This window comes from Hordeum vulgare, chromosome 2H (genome assembly GCF_904849725.1).
Source record: "Hordeum vulgare subsp. vulgare chromosome 2H, MorexV3_pseudomolecules_assembly, whole genome shotgun sequence".
NCBI lineage: Eukaryota > Viridiplantae > Streptophyta > Magnoliopsida > Poales > Poaceae > Hordeum > Hordeum vulgare.
In genome coordinates, this window is record NC_058519.1 from 624,610,357 (window position 1) to 624,629,248 (window position 18,892).

Sequence of the window (18,892 nt, forward strand, 5' to 3'; positions counted from 1 at the left end):
TACAAATTACTTAACAAATATGGTTGACAAACTCACATAGAGGTAAAATTGGAAGCATATCAACATCCACCCAAATGTCTATATTACCTTCAATATCATCTTCAGGACGAATATCGAAGGTTATTTCCATATCCTCCTGAAATCCATATGCATTGCCTAGAGCTTCCGAATTTTGAGCAACCAAAATGCGAGTGATTAAATGCATTGTATAGTTTAACCCGAAATGTGAAACCATGTTTAGACCTCAGGTGAGCTCTCCTCGTCTCCATATTCTCCTTTTCTTGGAAACCAAGCTTCTCCAAGACATACTGTCTTGCATGGCAGAGATGCACTAGTCGAATTGTCAAACGACGTAAATTACACATTGAAGAAAAGAAACAAAAAGTCACGATTAATTACGAAAAAACTTGACATTGTTTCATACCGTAAAAACATCAAAGGTCTCGTCAAGCTTGATGGTGAAGAACCTGCCATTTCGCCGGTGAGGCCTATCGCACAAACCCCGAGCTTCGCCACATAAATCACACCCACGGATCCCCTCGTTGCCAGACATTTCATATGTTCATGATTCATATGAAATCATGCATAAGAGAGATCAGAAGAAACTCAAATAAGATTCATAGATAATCTGATCATAAATCCACAATTCACCGGATCTCGACAAACACACCACAAAACAAGATTACATCGGATAGATCTCCATGAAGATCATGGAGAACTTTGTATTGAAGATCCAAGAGAGAGAAGAAGCCATCTAGTTACTAGCTATGGACCCGTAGGTCTATGGTGAATTACTCATGCATCATCGGAGAGGTCATGTTGTAGATGAAGAAGCCCTACGTATCCGAATCTCCCCTCCGACAGGGCACCAGAACGTGCCCCTGATGGGATCTTGCGGAGACAGAAGCTTGCGGCGGCGGAAAAGTAATTTCGATGATCTCCTGATTTTTTTGGGATTTTTAGGGAATTTATATGCACAGCCCCTAGGGCAGAGGGCGCCCAGGGGGCCCACAAGCCTGTGGGCCGTGACCTCCCCCTGGCCGCGGGGTGGGGGCTTGTGGGGCCCCTGAGGCTCCCCTGCCTTGGCTCTCAAGCTTCCCGATATTCTTCCGTTCCGGAAAAAATCTTTTCGGGGATTTTCTTCCGTTTGGACTCCGTTTCAAAATCTCCTCTGAAAGGGGTAAAAAACATGGAAAAACAGGAACTAACACTTGGCACTGAGTTAATAAGTTAGTCCCAAAAAATATATAAACGGCATGCATAACATCCAAAGTTTGACAAGATAATAGCATGAAACCATCAAAAATTATAGATACGTTGGAGACGTATCAGATTCCCACTGAAGACTATTGCAATACGTGCATAATTCACTTATAGTGGGCGGCTAGAGTGACAGAAGCTTTCATCCGAATAAGGCGGTTGTTTACGTATGAGAGTAAAGGGGACTTGATGTCTTAATGCTATGGTTCGGTTGACCTTAATAATTTCTAGTAGTTGCAAATGCTTGCTAGAGTTCCAATCATAAGTTCATATGATCCAAGTACGGAAAGTATGTTAACTCATGGCTCTCCCTCATACAAAATTGCAATAATGATTACCGATCTTGTTATCAATTGCCTAGGACAATTCCGCACACCATACCATCAGTGTTCCACACTCGCTATTTGCAATATATTGTGATATATTCTAACTCTATTTAGGGCAACAACTATTTTTCATATTTTAGTTCTCCAATATCATGCATAGCTATCCTCTTTATACCCACAACACGATTTTATTTCTTGTTTCCAGATAGAAGCAAACACTCGATGTACGTAGAGTTGTATCAGTGACAGATATGACTTGAGAGAGTATTGATCTTACCTTCAGCTCCTTGTGGGTTCGACACTTCATACTTACCACTTCCATCTTTGGAAAGTGCTATGATGATTCTTTGCACTTGAGGATTATCAATAGATCAAACACATAGCTACTGGTACATACCCTCAACCCCGAGGGTGAACTACTCCCTTCTCATCATGAAAACCGTCGGGATGTTGAAGATGCCCTGCGTTGATGATTTCGTCCTCCGGCATGTCGCCAGAAAAGGGCTCCGGATGAGATCTCTTCGAAACAGTGATTTGCGACGACGGTGTAAAATTCTAGGTTAACTTTTGGGTGTTACTGGATCTATAAAAAAATTCAGCATAGGAATCATGCCAAAAGGAGTTATGAGGGTTCCACCTACCCCCCCCCCCCCCGACGCGCCCTACACCCTTGTGACCACATGGTGGGTCTCTTGCTCCTCCCACGAAGCTTCGGGGGTCTCTTATGTTAAAAAAGTCATCCAAAACTTTCGTCGTGTTTGGAGTCTGTTTGGTACAGATTTTATGAAAAGGTAAAAGATGTAGAAAACAACAAGTGGCATTGGACACTGGGTTAATAGATTAGTTCATAAAAATGATATAAAAATACACCAAAATTATATAAAATCATTGCAAATATGATATTAATACTTTATAAATTATAGATACGTTAAAGACGTATCAACAAATTCTAAGAATTAGTTGGGATATATTTCTTCTTCTTATGATCTCTCTCAACAAGAGTTGTCTTTCCCTTCCACCCTTCACCATACCCTTTCTCTTCGTTCTCTACAGGTTGGTTTTCATAATTCATATCAACCCCAGAAACTTCAGTCAACTGAGTAATCTCAATCTTCTTGTAAACCTTTTGTTGTTCCCCAAGGCTACATTTTCTTTTATTTGACTATGATTTCACTGGTGAATTCAATTCCGCACGAGGTTCCCATGCACTAGAAGTTGCATTGGTGTTCCTCTTTGAAGTATTCGACCTATCTCTTAGTACCTAGTTACTTGAGTGTCATATAGAAATAAAATTAAGGTAAATCATGTGGATTTTGGAAAAGAAATTGTATCTATACGCTAAGAATTTATCTTAAATACTCTCCCAAAAGCAATAAAACTCCCAACAAATCTACTATCTACTATTCCCTCCATCCCATAATATAAGATGGTTTTACAAGATGTACTATTTATAAAAGCACGCGGATGATCTGAAATCATCTATATCACGTTGCTCCAGTGATGTATCCATTACATCATAAATAATTTGAAAAAACGTGTTATTTGGACTAATCATATTCTGGGAACAAAATTAATTGTATTTAATGCAATTAATCTAGTTTTAAACACAGTACAATCAAAGTTTTATATATATACGAGCATACATTCATCCATATAAACACAAACGTATACCCTATCGCTATTAGCACGTTCGAGAGACTGAGCCGACACATATGCCATTGCAATCGACGACGTCTCATCTCACTAAACGCACATCACCACAATGCCTCGAATAAACTAAAAAAATATGAGCACCAGTGTCAAGTTTGGGACTAAAACTGTGATGATCAACGGATACTACGGTCCTCCTAACTATCAAATCACATGATGGTTGGCAAATGCAATTGATCTTGGAATTGATATTAATGACAATCAACTTAAAAAAAAATATTACTGTCAAATTGAACGTTTTTTTATTGAACATAGTACAAATGCAAGCGATCATACATACATGCATACATTCACGGTTATGGATGTGCACACATCCTATTTTTGTGAACACTTTTGAAAGACTGAGTCGACATATCATCTTAAGATTTATGAAATCACCATAGGCGCCTCGTCGAAACGTCTCCTTTCATTAAATGCACAACGCCGAAAATTCTAAAATAAATTTAAAAATAATACGAGCATCATAACTAAAATTTTAAGGGGACTGCTACGCGTCGGTCGGTGGATCTTTTTAAAAGATCCACCACCTCGCGCGACGTTGGATCTAGCAGGATGAACATTATTTCTACTTTACAACAAAGGCCTTGTTTCAGAAACATTTATGATAGAGATTGTATTGCAGAATTTTTATGCAACATAGGTTGTGTTGCGGAATTTTTTTGAAACACTGCTTGTGTTACGAATATATATTTTTGCAACATGGGTGTTGCTTCGGAAAAAAAAATTGCAACACACACAATGTTGCAGAAAATATTTGCTGTTTTTTTTTGCTTTTTATTTTCCGCAACACAAGTGTTGTTGTGATGGGCAATTTTGCAACACACAAAATATAGTAGAAAGAGAGACGCAAAGACACGCATACGTGGGTCGCAAAAAGAAGGTGGCGGATTGCTTGTGTGCGATCCGTCGGCTGAAGGTAAGCATTTTCCAAATTTTAATGGACTGAAGATATCACTGTCTTTTTAACCATCCATTCAGATTTGTTCGCAACGACAGATTAGACGTGTAGGTACACAATTACTAGCCCCGTCTAAATGAAAACCTCCCAGCTAAGTAATCCGCTATCCGGAACCAAACTCACACCTCTTTACCGTGTGGTACGTTTTAGTATTTTCCTTTTCTCTCCCCTTCCTTCCGAGCCTCTCGTGTCCTGACCTCCTCTTCCAAGTTCCAACGCGGCGGATCTACCCTCGACTGCCGCTGTGCCGCCCCAGCGTCACCACCGGCGCCTCCTCTCGCCACTCGGAGACGGGCGTCGTCGCCGCCGCCACCGCCGCCGCCACCGTCACCGTTCCCCTTCTTCCCCGCCCCCCCTGGGAGATCCTGGCCATCGGGTCTCCTTCCTTCCTCTGAGGTACGAACAGCTAGGTTGTTTTCATCACCGCAGCATCAGCCCTCTTTGTTTCCGAATCAACCAATTCCACTAGGATAGGGAGAGGACCTTCACAATTTATCGGTTTGCCGGCGCACATCCGCCACGCCATCCAGATCCGCCCTTGGCGTGGTGCTAGGACGATCCAGGGGCTTGATTCACCCGTGCCCCGTGGTGTTTGGCGTGTGAAAGATGGTGATTCGGGTTCGCCAGATCCAGCGTTTCACTTCGATGTAGAGCCCTGATCCGCGCGGATGCCGCCTGTGATTTTTTATTTGTTTTGTTCTGAAAAATACTAGGCACCGGTGGTGTTTGATAATTCCAATGCCCAGCGTGCTCAATTTAGGTTACTCTTTAGATCTGAAGCATGTACTGGAGTTTCTCTTGGTTTGTTCATATTGGTTCAGTACTGCGTCTTGTATTTTAGTTGCGCAGGTCCTGTACCTCTTGTATTTGCAATGACTAGATTCAAGGAGAATTTTCTGAAAAGTTAGAAAGGAAGGGTGTATGTCTGATCCAGCAAATTGCAGGCTTATGCTGAGGGTTTTCAAGCACTGTTAGGCTGTTAGCAGTACTAAGTCTACGGAATACTTTTTGCCACACTAGCATGTCTGATGTTTTTTTTTTGTTCCATCCAACTGATGTTGGTTGCAATAAAAGCGACTATGCATTATTATATAAATTCCTGGCAAATTGATTTGTTGCTTTTCTCCATTATTATTACTGAAACAATGGTGAGGCTAGGGAAAGCACAAGCCTTTCTCTGTATCTATTAACCGTGTTATTGTTCTATGATTGTCTGATGCAGTTGGTCTCTGTACAATCAATGGTGTCATCTGGTCTGTGTTTCTGAAGCTATCTCATTACTTCATTTTTGAATTTTGATTATGCAGGGCCAAAGTTTAGCTTGACGCCAACATGTCGTCGAAGAAGATAGAGCTAGACCACAAGGACATGGTTCATGATTCTGCCATTGACTACTATGGGAAGCGCCTTGCCACAGCTTCCTCGGACTCCACTGTGAAGATCACCAACATTGGAGGTGCATCTGCCCCGTCCCAGCTCGTTGCCACCCTCACTGGCCACTATGGTCCTGTATGGCGTGTTGGATGGGCCCATCCCAAGTATGGTTCAATTCTGGCATCCTGCGGCTATGATGGCCGTGTGATAGTCTGGAAGGAGGCTGCCACTGGGCAATGGTCTCAGCTCTATGTGTTTGACAACCACAAGGCCTCAGTTAACTCAATTGCTTGGGCTCCATATGAACTTGGCCTTTGCCTTGCCTGTGGGTCTTCTGATGGCACCATCTCTGTCATCTCCATGCGGCTTGATGCAGGAGGCTATGACGCTGCAACCATCGAGCGGGCACACCCTGTTGGAGTGACAGCAGTCTCCTGGGCTCCAGCAGCACCCCTTGGGTCCATGGTTGGCTCAGGTCAGCTCGTCCACAAGCTCGTGTCTGGTGGCTTTGATTGCGTCGTCAAGGTGTGGGAGTTTGTCAATGGTGGCTGGAAGCTGGAGAGCGCTATGGTCTCCGACATGCACAAAGAATGCGTGAGGGATGTTTCATGGGCACCGGTCCTGGGCTTGGCAAAGTCAACCATTGCCAGCGCGTCCCAAGATGGCAAGGTTGTCATCTGGACCAGTGGCAAAGCAGGAGGCAAGTGGGAAGGAAAGCTCATGCGTGACTTCGAGGCCCCGGTGTGGAGGGTGTCCTGGTCCTTGACGGGAAACATACTGTCGGTCGCTGCCGGCGAGGGCGACATAACTCTGTGGAAGGAATCGTCGGACGGGCAGTGGGAGTCGCTGTGGACCAAGGCTTCGGAGGAGCCGCCGCAGGAGCAGGCCGCGATCGAGGAGGCCATGCAGTAGGGGGGAGTCGACGCCATGTCCCCTGTCTCGATTTCAGACCAAAGCCATGACTTGCTTTCACCTGCTGCCCTGATACTCATAGAGATACCCGTTTCCATTTTTTTTTGCCGTTTGTTTCTGCATGGACAATGTCTGATTGCACTGTTTAGTTTTACTTTACTGGTCATGTACTCGTCGTGCACACCGTCAGAATGTATTGGCTGTTTGAACTGTTCATATCCTGCGCTAGCTGTTACCAGTGTTATGTATACTCGCGTGTGTACAGCTCCATGTTTCACGTGGAAGTTTGTTACGACCACCGGGAGCGCCGCCGCATCAATGGCTGCCACACCGTGGGTCGATGCCTGGCTGGTAAGGTGTGCTTGTGGCCAAGAAAGAACCTGAGAGCAACTCTAGCAGATCCGTCGCGTTCCTTCCCCCCTCCGCCGCTTTTCTCTTTGCCTCGCCACCGTTTCCCCGTAGTTCCGGCGAGCCATGTGGGGAGAAGGCCGCATACGTGGGGTCGTCGCCTGTCCGGCGCAACGCGGAGGACGGCATGCAGCTCCAGCCGTGGCGCTCGGAGCAGGCGCGCAACCACGACGCCCTCTCCCGCAACAGCCACCGGAGCACCGTCTACAATTCCACATGTGAGTACTACATCGACGTGAAGCCGCCTCCGCCCTCCGTCGTTTAGGATTTAGTTACTTTGTGTGCGTGAACTATGTGATGAACTCCGGTGAGGTCCGGATTATCCAATGCAGCGGGATTTTATCTTAAGTTTGTAAATTTGCATGTGTCATTTACGGTATTTGTTCTTTGCCAGGCAAAATGCGCCCCTAAATCAATTTAGGGCGATGTTAATCGAGTTTGTGGGTCGAGATAATGGCCCACTTCTTTTCGCTCAATTCTGATGATTCTGGGTTAAAAAAAATCAAAACCTTAAAAAGACTTGATTTGATTGTTTAAAATCATTTGAGAATAGCTAAAATTGGGAGCGCAATCAAAAATCGTCTGAAAACCTTGCTTCAGACGGTTCTGGACGGTCTCACAAAATAAAACGGTTTAATTTAAGACACTTATATACGTAACTATTTAAAATGTACTTCCTCCGTTCGTAAATATAAGTCTTTGTAGAGATTTCACTAATGAACTACATGCGGATGTATATAGACATACTTTAGAGTATAGATTCAATCATTTTGCTTATGTAGACCCTTAGTGAAATCGTTTAAAAGACTTATAATTATTTAAAATGTAAAGTACAAGAGAAAATGGCACTGGTGGGCAGCCGCACCCAGGAAAACGAGTCCCTCGATCCCCCACCTCCCAGCTCGCCCTCGCAATAGGGTTCCAGGGCCGCCGCCCCGCCCGACGCCGAACCTCCGCCCCGTTCCTCCGCTCCGCCCGCTCGCTCGCCTCTAGGCCCGGAGCCGCTGCTCCGCCCTGTCCGCTCGCCTCCTGTCCCGCAGCAGCTGCTCCGCCCGACTCCAGACGCCGTCGCTGTCCGCCCGGCGCCCAACCCGCCTCCGCCCCACGCCGGAGTTTGCTCAGGTGAGCTCTCCTCTCCTCTCTGTCTTCTCTGTCCGTAGTTCGCATACAGAAATTGATGGACGGGTGGACTGCTGAATGGATGGATGGATGGACTGGTGAATGGATTCATAGATGGATGTATTCTCTGTATAATTTGTCATGCTGTTCAATCTTTGTACATAGAAAAACCAATAGACGATAGATGGATGCATTTGTCTGTACAGTGAACAATGGATGGATACATGGATGTATTCCTCTGTACATTGTACACTGCTTTGGTATGAGTATTTAGGTAGATAATTTGCTAAAAAATCCTTTTGCTGCTGCTATGTGCTAATGGATAGACGTTGTACATGGAGAAAGTTCAAAAAATCAAGCAACCTAAAGCAAACTGGGACAGTGCGGCGCATACCATTTATATGGATGCGTGTGTAGAGGAGGTGTAAGCTGGTATCCATTGACGATAAATTGTAGTGGAACTTCTTTTGTAGCAAAGGAAACGTCGAAAACCTTCTTTATTGTAATATTTATCAATCTAAGATATTCATAAATCGTATCCATGCTCATATTTGACGATAAATTATTCGAAACATCTAAGTGTTAGCAATTCAACATCTAATTTTTCTTCAGGGGCGTTACAGACATTTCAGCATACAACTCGTCCCATAATCTGAGATCACAATCTCGGAAAAGAACTCGACACCTGATTCTGGCTGATTCTGGGGGAAGCTGATTCTCGGGGAAGTTTCCCAAAAGCTGATTCTGGAGAATCAAAAGCTAAAAGGAACTGGGCCTATAGCGGCTCTGTTAGAGAGATGCTCTTACCGCCTCAGGGCTTGATTGAGAAAACAAAACTTTGCCCCCTCCCTTATATGGCCCAGACCAACAACGGGCCTCTCAGTCCATCCCAGGCCACATCTCTGCGCTGCTTGCCCCTAAAAAAAAGACAGAAAAAACATCTCTGCGCTGCTTGCCCCTAAAAAAAAGACAGAAAAAACATCTCTGCGCTGCTTCGGCTCTCCCCTCCCACCGTCCTCGTCTCCCCGGGGATTCGCCGTCGCCGCCCGCCACCGGCCTGTGTTGGTGCTGCCCCAGCTCTTGCAACTTGGAAGAGCCCTGGCACCACTTCCCTGCCGCTTCCCCCCCCCCCCCCCCCCCCCCCCCCACCACCAACCGGTCCATCGCCTGCGGCAAGCGCTCTGGGCACCCGGCCCCCCTTCTGCCATCGGTTCACCTCGCCGTGAGTCCCGCACTCCCTTGATTCCGAGTGTCCTCGTGATTCATTGGCGCCTGATAGAGGCTAGGCTTAAACTATCCTTCGATGTATGGTTAGTGCTTGATGGAACCCTCTGCCATTTATGCTGCCATGCGCTGTATTAGGGTTCAATTGAATTTGATTCAGATTCATGCAATTCTAATAAGTACAAGATGGATATTCTACTATGCTATGTTGGTTTGCTATGCTTTATCTATTTTATTAATGTATATGGTCAGGCAAGCATTAGGTTCAAATTTCATATCAACTGCACCTTCTATCATATTTTGTTATGCCACTGCGTGTGATGTGGGTAGTTTTCTGCGCTGGTTATTTTCAGCCTAGGGATTTGTATGATTCCATCAGCCGAGTCATGATGAGCAGCTTCTCTGACAGTTGTGCAGTGACATGTTTTGCTAGCTTTGTGATGTGGCAGCAATTCTGTGCAGGTTATTTTTCTTATGTTTCTAATATTTGTGATGATTCATAGGTAGCAGCTGCTTGGTGGTGGACAGGGCAAGATGTCTGGCAATGTGAGTTGCTTCTACTCGAACAGGGGATAATTCTTTATGTCCATAGAGAAGCTGGTGTGGTGCATTTGAGCTGATCTTCTGCTTGTTATGATGCGTAGCCTTCCGGCGTGGACAACACTTTCCGAAGGAAATTTGACAAGGAGGAGTACTTGGAGCGAGCTCGACAGAGAGAGCGGGATGAGAAGGTCATCCACGATACCTTATCTTTTTATGAGAACTAAAAACTAATCACATTCATACTTGTCTCTCATTCAATACATTGCTAACATTGTTCTTTCTTTGTCCCTTGTTTATCCAGGACGAAGCCAGGAGAGGCAAGGGTATACATTGCATTTAAACTCTGAAGTTATTAATTATATTGAATCTGTAGCCTTGCTGTTATTATCATGCAAAACTGAATTATTTCCTCTACAAACGTCAGATAGGGGCCCTCCTGTGCAAAGACAGCCTTTGAAGCATAGGGATTATGAAGTTGATCTTGAGTCTCGTCTTGGTAAAACCCAGGTTTGTCAGATCATATAGGTTTCAACTTTCAAATAATGCTTCTTATTACGTTTTTCCATGTTTCATCATTGTTGTAAAACCTGTGAACCCAATTGGGCGTCATTCCTTGATTTCTTCTTATGTATATTTCTAATGTCCCGCGTGGTGCATTTTGAAGTTCCTTATTTAGGGTAATTTGCAAAAAATAGTATCTGAGACTTCATGTTTATGTTGATTTGAATTACTGGGTTTTGATTTGTGGGTATTTGGTGTTTTGAGATGTCATGGCATTGTGTGTTCTTTATGCTGGTATTTTCTCATAAAGGCTGTCAAACAGCCGTATGTGCTTAATGTTGTATTGGGCAGTTGTAGACAGACACCATATTGAATTAACTTTTAAAAACCATCTATATCAGTATATGTAGTGAAAAAAAGTAATGAGTCCCCCTTCAGCTAAGCTCATTAAGAAATACAAGTATCAATAGTTTAAGAATTGGATGCTTTATTTGCATACCATTTTAATTGTGGTATGGTTTACCATGTTGATGATGTTTGATTGTTTCTTTATCTTCTCCTCATGGAATCTGACTGTACTGGAGAACTCCTGGGTGTAGTACTACTGCTGTGCTGTATTACTAATATATTAGGAGTCTAGGACAAAGATTAAATTAAACAGTTTGATATTACCAGCACATGACTAGGACAATGCTGAAAGCCTTAAACACTTTTGAGTAGCATGATGCAATTCTTCAGTATGAAATATAAGGATGGAAATCATAAAAGTGTGCCTAAGATTTTAAGAATAGAAGAAGTATGAATGAGTATTGCAGAAGTTAAGTAACTCGCCACGTATGAAATTTTTATTACTCATTAATCTGTTTGTAATTCGCTAAAAAACATTCTGTACATATAAGGAAGACACTCTATTACTTAAATCTATAACTAACTGTATTATTTTGCCTCTCATTTTCAGGTGGTAACCCCAATCGCACCTTTGAGTCAGCAGGTTTGTCCCAAAATCTCACAGGGTTTGTTATTTTAGATTAAAAATTGCAATGCTTGTAGTTGCCGCTAGGTGGTGTACGGATCTGGATGTAATTTTTATTATTTCTTGTGTTTGTTGTATTGCCATGATTGAAGATGAATAGGTTGGAAGTTTTCTTGCAAAAAAAAAAAGATAAACGTTCTGCTAGAGTATGTGACTCCATGTTGTTTGTTTGTTGAACTTGAGAACTTGGTGAGATCTTAATTCAGAAGACCTGTTATATGTGTTATTCTTTTGCTTTTTTTTAGATTTAGGTCTCATATTTCCAGTCAGTCAATACTACATACCAATGCATGGAATTTAAAACAGTACTATTGCTACATAATTAATCTCGCTTGCCTTTGGACGATGTAAATATTAATGCTTAACTAGATACGCTGTTCATGCTCACTTTTATCACGTAAAAGCTTGTTCTCAGTTTATCAACTTTCTGGCAGGCTGGTTACTACTGTTCAGTATGTGAGTGTGTTGTTAAAGATTCAGCCAACTATCTGGACCATATAAATGGCAAGAAGCGTAAGTACTTGGAAACTCTTTTTTAAGCTCAGTTGGTCTAGCAAACTTGCCTATCATCAGTTTCATGTTTTATGGTTTCAACGTTGCACAGATCAGAGAGCATTGGGCATGTCTATGCGTGTTGAGAGGGCTTCACTCGAACAGGTAAAATATAGAAGCTTGTCTGTGCACCTGAGTTCATCTGATAATTAAAATCATCATTTATCATGTGCTGTTTATTTCATTTGTTTACAACAACAACAACAAAGCTTTAAGTCACAAACAAGTTGGGGTAGGCTAGAGGTGAAACCCATAAGATCTCACGACCAACTCATGGTTTCTGGCACATGGATAACAAGCTTCCACGCACCTGTCCATGGCTAGTTCTTTGGTGATACTGAAAATGAAAATCTTCAGGTCATCTAAGCCAAGTGGACAGCTGCTTGCATGGTTACCTTCCATATGTTTCAATGTTAATAACTCTTTCTGCCCACAGGTTCAAAAACGGTTTGAGGCACTCAAGAAGAGGAAGGACCCAGCCAGCTTCAGTGAACAAGGTGATGCAATGCGAAAACATCATCTGGGATGTCATTTCTCCTCTCTCCTCACTGTAGACTTGGTATAGTCAGTCCACAGAATTGTCTACCAGATTGCTGTCTGAAATTTGGAAACGCGGTCTCCGCCTTTTCTTCAGATTTGGACGAGAGGATATGGAAACAGCAGCAAGAGGAGGAGGAGAAGAAACGTCAACGCAGAGAAAAGAAGAAAGAAAAGAAGGTACAAGTATAATCATGTGTGTGTGTGTGTGTGTGTGTGTGTGTGTGTGTGATTAACTGTTTTCTACTATCCGTTTTTCATTCAACATGAGACTTACATATTATTAAACGGTTTCAGAAAGAGCAGGCTGGTCAGAATGAGCCTGAGGACATTGATCCTGATGTCGCTGCTATGATGGGCTTCGGCGGGTTCGGCACCTCTTCAAAGAAGTGAATTGCTTCTTCGGGTGGCGTCATTTAGTTGGTCTGTGGCTGTTGAGGACGACGCCGTGGCTCTGTGCACCTGGATCTCAGCATAGTTCAGACACAGCTCTGATCAGTCTCTTAGGGCCTTGTTTGCAACAGCTACTTGATAATATCCATGAAACAATACTTGATGCTGGAACAATTGAGCTTCTGTAATTGAACGGGGACCTGTGATCATTTGATAACCATTTCATTTTAGAAATGAGATGACCGTTCGTCTACATGCCGCTGTGTCATTTGAGGGGCATTTTATCTTTGAGAAATGACATGACTGATTCGCCTACATGCTGTTGTTATATCAGCTTGTGAGAACAAGCAAATGCTCTGTTTGCAGGCTGTCGCTTTATTCTCCGTTTTGGTTAAGGCAAAATAAGTTGACATAGGACCTATGTGAGTAACAGAAATGATGGATTTATAACAAAACCGGAAGTATATGTACAATTTTCTTTCTGTTTCGTTGTTACCTTTCAGGTGGCGTATCTAGCGAATACCTGAAAACTTGTAAGACTGATCAGATAAGAAGATGGGATACCTCTTGATCACTCAGCACTACCCCCGTTCCAGAATATAAGAGCTGAAAAACGCTCTTATATTATGAGAAACTCTTTGCTTCCACCGGCTGATACGTGCAAGGAATCCATCACATGCTCTACCGTTCAATCAAACGAGATTGCACAGTACTAGCTCAATTATTTTTTTTCATGGAATCACCTAGCACGACTGATCTCACATGTCTCAGCCATTCTTATCCTCATCGCATCGCTTGATTCCATTCCCCAATCAGCCATGGCTCTCTCTCCCTCAGTACTAGCTCAATTATTTTTTTCATGGAATCACCTAGCACGACTGATCTCACATGTCTCAGCCATCCTTATCCTCATCGCATCGCTCGATTCCATTCCCCAATCAGCCATGGCTCTCTCTCCCTCTCTCTCAACTCCGCAGCAGCCGGCTTCCCCACCATGAGACGAGGAGTCCTTCCCGAGGCAATGGCGTCCGCTGCTTCCTCGTCTCCTGTTGTGACATGCGCCTCCTCGTCGCTCCTCCCCCACGCTGAGGCGTCGGTGGAAGGAGTTCGAGTGTACCTTTGGGTTGGATTTTTGGATCATGTCTCCTTTCTCTCCCTCTTCATATATTCCTTTTCAGTTTTCTGCAACGCGGTCGTTGTTTCTACAACGCATCCGTTGTTTCAGAAGTTTCGGTTGGATTTTTGATCTCGTCTCCTAGCTCTCCCTCTCCATTTATCTCTCTTCAGCTTCTCGCAACGCGGTCGTTCTTTCTGCAACGCAACCGTTGTTTCAGGAGTTGCATAAATTATTTTTACAATATGGATGTTGTTTCTGCAACATGGCCGTTGTTTCTGCAACTCGACATTTGTTTCAGGAATTATTGGGTGCGGGGAGACGACCGAGCCGCGTAGATCGGACGGTTGCACGCGTACATCGAACGGTCCTCGAGGTGACGGATGCTTACTAAACATCCGCCGATGGATGCGTAGCAGCCCCCTTATATTATGGGATCGAGGAAGTATTTTATAGTAAACTCGCTTGACATACACGGCAAGCCCAACCCCCTTCTTCATTAGGCCTCCTGGTTTGTGGAGGGGGAGGGAGATGATTGGATGAATCCCTTCTTGTTTGATAGGCAGGGTTTTGTCATATTGATAGAACATTTAAAAATCCAATCTTTACAATGTAAGTAACTATCCTTATATCATTGCTACAGACTTGTAAAAACATTCAAATAAAAATAAGACAAAGTTGCTACGGTGGAATAATTTAGTAGCAGTTTTTTCGAGGGGCAACATAAATTTGCATGACTTGAAATCAATATCTCATCATAACAACAACATAATTTATCATAACAACGCGACCTCAAATCCCAAATCTCAGCAAACATAATTTATTATAAGAGCATGACCTTTCACAGCAACAACAGTTCATCACAACCACAACATAATTTTGCGACAAAGATAATGCGACATTAGTACTTCTGAAATAGCTCAAGACTAATTATATTTTTGTAGACAAATATATCCATCTTCTCGTGTCATGCGTTAGTGGCCGTCGGTCTGTATCATGCCCCGTGTCATGCCATAGTAATAATTAGTTTTACTGATGTATAGACGCGTAGTAATAATTAGTTTTACTGATGTATAGAATATGGATGCGCCCACTGCATCAAATCGAACCATGACCCATCAGCAATCATGCCAAGCAAGCGGGCACACACTTCGCTCAATTCTTCAGGCGCGTGGTGTACAGAATAGAGTATAGGAGTATATATACCTAGCTCTTCAGGCGCGTGGTGTACAGAATAGAGTATAGGAGTATATATACCTAGCTCTTCAGGCGCGTGGTGTACAGAATAGAGTATAGGAGTATATATACCTAGCTCTTCAGGCGCGTGGTGTACAGAATAGAGTATAGGAGTATATATACCTAGCATTTGTAACAAAGTTTAGGTATGGCAGCTGCCAAAGCATTGCTGGCTTCGCCACTGCGGATGGATGTGATGCCTGGTTTAAGGGTCAGTGTTAAAGATGCCCTAAGCTCTCATAACGCTAAATTCAGGACATGCTAGAACAGCTGGTTGGCGAATCAGAAGAGAAGCCAACGATCAAGACATGCTACCAATTCAAAAACATGTCTCTCGTTCAGGGCCACTGCTGACAGACAGCTCTACTGGCTAAATCGTCAAAATATCACCTTCAGCAGTAGCGCAAGACAAGACGGTTGCCTTCATAAAGCCCAGCTGGGCTAAGAGCTGCCTCAGCCTCCGTTCCTATAAAAAGCAGGATCCAAACCATACCGCGCGTGTTCCTCGCGGTTTCCTAATCGAGCTGTCCAACTACTTGCTCGCGACTAGTCGTGCGTGGGCGCATCCATAACCTACTGTTCCTCGATCAGTACAGTATCACGCAGATGGCGAACTCGCGTCGCCTGGTTATATTACTGGTGTGTACAGACCGCGCTCATATATGCATGCATACACTCATCTTTATAAATATACACACGCATATTCTACTTTTATGAACATATTTAAAAGACTAAACCGACGTATCATCTTGATATTTCTAGTCTGTGTCCTTGACATTTCTTTACTGCATGTAGAAAAGTCGTAATCAAGCGCCCCATGGCTGACACGACCACATCACCAGACCATTCATATTACTTATAGGTTAAACGAATTTATTACAATACGATTAGAGCACAAGAACATTTCTTTCTGCACGGTTCGATCCATTCCGATTAGAGTTCGATCCATTCCGATTAGAGCAATAATACATGATTATCTGAAAAGGTTTTCATCCCGTTTTATATATAAGGAACAAACCACATACATCGGAACCATACAACATGCACCTAAACGCACACACCCAAGACAAGATATAAACATGTCAACGATCAGCTAAACCAATTCGAAGCAAACGACAGATATATAGTAAGCATCACTATGAATATAACTGAACCCTCCGCCGAGAACAAGCCACCGTGAAGAACACAGCTGATCACCGACGAACCATGCATGAGCCCCAAGGTAGTGCCTTCAGGAAAGGCATGCCATCATAATGCCGCCACCACCCGATCCAAAGGACCAAGATTTTCATCTGAAGCAACATGGAGGATGAGGAGAGACCGCGGCGAAGCCTACAAGAAGGGGATGACGCCCGTGGACGCCACCACCTTCGGTTTGGCCACGGTCAGACAAGGATTTCACCCCGACATACCACTCCATCCCCGATCTGGGTGCGCCCGATTAAGAAACATGCCGCACCACCGCCACAGATTGCCAAGCCTTAGCCACCCCGCCACCCGCGCGATCGAGGCAGTCAGCGCCCGAGCTGCGAGCTCCGCCCACGAACATCGCACCTCACACCGCAGGGCCGCCGCCCTGCCACCCGACACCCCCATAGGCCGCCCAAAGGAGCGGATCACCACCACCAGTAGACCCCTAGTAGCCTCGGAGCCGCCAGCATCGACACGCCTCGACAGATGGAGCCGGAGGCAACCAGGCCAGGGAAAGAGGAAGGGGCGGAGCGGTGAGATACCTTGACCAGCGCACCCGCGCACCGGTGACGGGTGGGCGGACCACCTATCCCTCTAGCCAGCGTCCTCACGTTGCCCCCCTGCAACGCCCCACCACGGCCTCCAGTTCAGATCCGCACGGAGCACACAGAACACCCACCCGACGATGAGGACGCCCACATGGATATGATCTGCCTCAAAGGCGGCCACATGAGGTGCCACGCTGGGCCTTGCCCATGGGCCACCGGCAGCCGCGTGAGCTACAACACCCGGGCCCCGCCGACAATGCACATCACGCGGTCGTGGACACTGGGCCGGAGATCTGGCCGAACCAGATCAAGCCGTTGCCGCCCCTGCCATGGACACACACGCGCTTGCGAAGCCCACCATGTCGCTGCCACACACCCGCGACCGCACCGCCAGCGCCCGTCGTCGGCCCGCGCCAGCCGCCACTAGGCAAAGGAAGGAAGGTCCCCACCACTGCCGATGTCGGCGGGCTTTTCCCGTCAGCGCGTTCCGGCGGCTGTGAGGAGGAGAGGAGGGGAGGAGGACGGGCCGAGGCCGGCGGCTAGGGTTTCCTCCCGGGTCGCTCGCGGGAGGAGGGAGGGGATTTTTTCTAACTGCACGCTGCAACCCTTTTGATAATAATACTCCATCCGTATCGGTTTATAAGTCATCTTACGAAAATCAAATAATCCCAAAACACTTAGGCACGGTGCATTAACTTTTACCTCGTTTCTTGTTTTTTGACACGAATAAAGGAATCAATCAATAAAAAACGTGCATGTATATGTTTTTAATGACTTGAGACTAAATATCATGACATGCAATGGTCAATTCATTGCAGGCAATGATATTAATTAACAAATTAATATTAATCCATCTCGTTTTCCTCTCCGTCTTTGTCGCGGTGCACAAACTAAAATGACTTATAAACCGAGACGAGTGGAGTACATGCTTTAGGCTGATTGTAATGGGAGTATCATAGAAAGTATCATGCATGCCAACTAGGTAATTTTGATAAGGTGACGTAGAACTAAATGAAGAAAGCGAGGGTTGAGTATCATATCATGATACCGTACTATATTAAATGTTGTGCTACTATGTGTCATGCATGGCAATAAATGTATTATTCTATGATACTATGCATTACGAATGTAATAACATACACTAATATCATATGCATGATACTCTCATTACAACCAGCCTTCCGGGTGAGGAGTGAATGAGTGCGAGTGTGAAACTAGTTTAACGAGACTACAATAATGAAAAAACCTCCAACTACTCGTAGTAGTAGTACGTAGGTACGTAGTCCCTTCGGTCCTAAATATACGTTTTTTTAAGGTTTTACTACAAAATTACATACGGATGTATATAAACATATTTTAAAGTGTAGATTCAGTCATTTTATTCTGTATGTAGTTTTCTAATAAAATCTTAAAAAGACTTATATTTAGAAATGGAGGGAGTGGCTTCCTTTCGCTGTCAAGCTTACTGATTTGGTGAAGACTACATCGTTGGATCGCATCATTACGAGAACGCAACGTTAGAATGGAAAGAAAGAGAAGGACGTAGAATTGCAGTGCCACATTTCAGTACCCACGTAGAGTTTTTTTTTGAACCATACAAAGAGATGTTTCCGTTCTACTCTACTCTAGTCGTGGAGAATTTTTTTTGTCGAACCATGCAAAGAGATGTCAGCGGAAACATCGAGCCTCGCGGAGTTGCGATTTCCAGCTTCGTTCGTTCAGATGGGCAAAATTGACAAAAATGACCCCTGGGGGAAAGAACTCACAGAGTGACCCCTCGGGGAAAATATTTCACCTGACTGACCCTTTTGTGTGGCGCCGGACACCTAGGCGCCACACTACACTGTGTGACGCCTAGCCGTTCGGCGCCACACCCCCCGACCACCTGCCAGAGAGGGTCCACCCCCAGGCCGTGTGACGCCTAAGCCTCAGGCGTCACACATTGTAATGTGT

The 18,892-nt window shown here is 44.5% G+C and overlaps 2 protein-coding genes across 4 annotated transcripts; both read left to right on the forward strand.

Annotated features, from left to right (window-relative positions):
- Positions 1-4,395: 4,395 nt before the first annotated feature.
- Positions 4,396-6,756, forward strand: LOC123428006 (protein transport protein SEC13 homolog A-like). Its single transcript, XM_045112149.1, has 2 exons — positions 4,396-4,650; positions 5,562-6,756. The coding sequence occupies exon 2, from the start codon at positions 5,587-5,589 to the stop codon at positions 6,538-6,540; it is 954 nt and encodes a 317-aa protein (XP_044968084.1). The 5' UTR covers positions 4,396-4,650; positions 5,562-5,586; the 3' UTR covers positions 6,541-6,756.
- A 1,039-nt stretch (positions 6,757-7,795) lies between these two features.
- On the forward strand, positions 7,796-13,165 carry LOC123428007 (zinc finger matrin-type protein 2). 3 transcript variants are annotated; one of them, XM_045112151.1, is made up of 12 exons: positions 7,896-8,070; positions 8,680-8,824; positions 9,793-9,837; positions 9,936-10,022; positions 10,136-10,157; positions 10,259-10,341; positions 11,294-11,326; positions 11,803-11,881; positions 11,973-12,025; positions 12,357-12,417; positions 12,555-12,637; positions 12,755-13,165. In XM_045112151.1, exons 3-12 carry the CDS (start codon positions 9,826-9,828, stop codon positions 12,848-12,850), a joined length of 609 nt encoding a protein of 202 aa, XP_044968086.1. In that variant the 5' UTR covers positions 7,896-8,070; positions 8,680-8,824; positions 9,793-9,825; the 3' UTR covers positions 12,851-13,165. The 3 variants fall into 3 exon arrangements, with proteins under 3 accessions (XP_044968085.1, XP_044968086.1, XP_044968087.1); XM_045112152.1 differs by having other exon boundaries at positions 8,691-8,824; XM_045112150.1 differs by lacking the exon at positions 8,680-8,824 and having other exon boundaries at positions 7,796-8,070; positions 9,795-9,837.
- Positions 13,166-18,892: the final 5,727 nt, after the last annotated feature.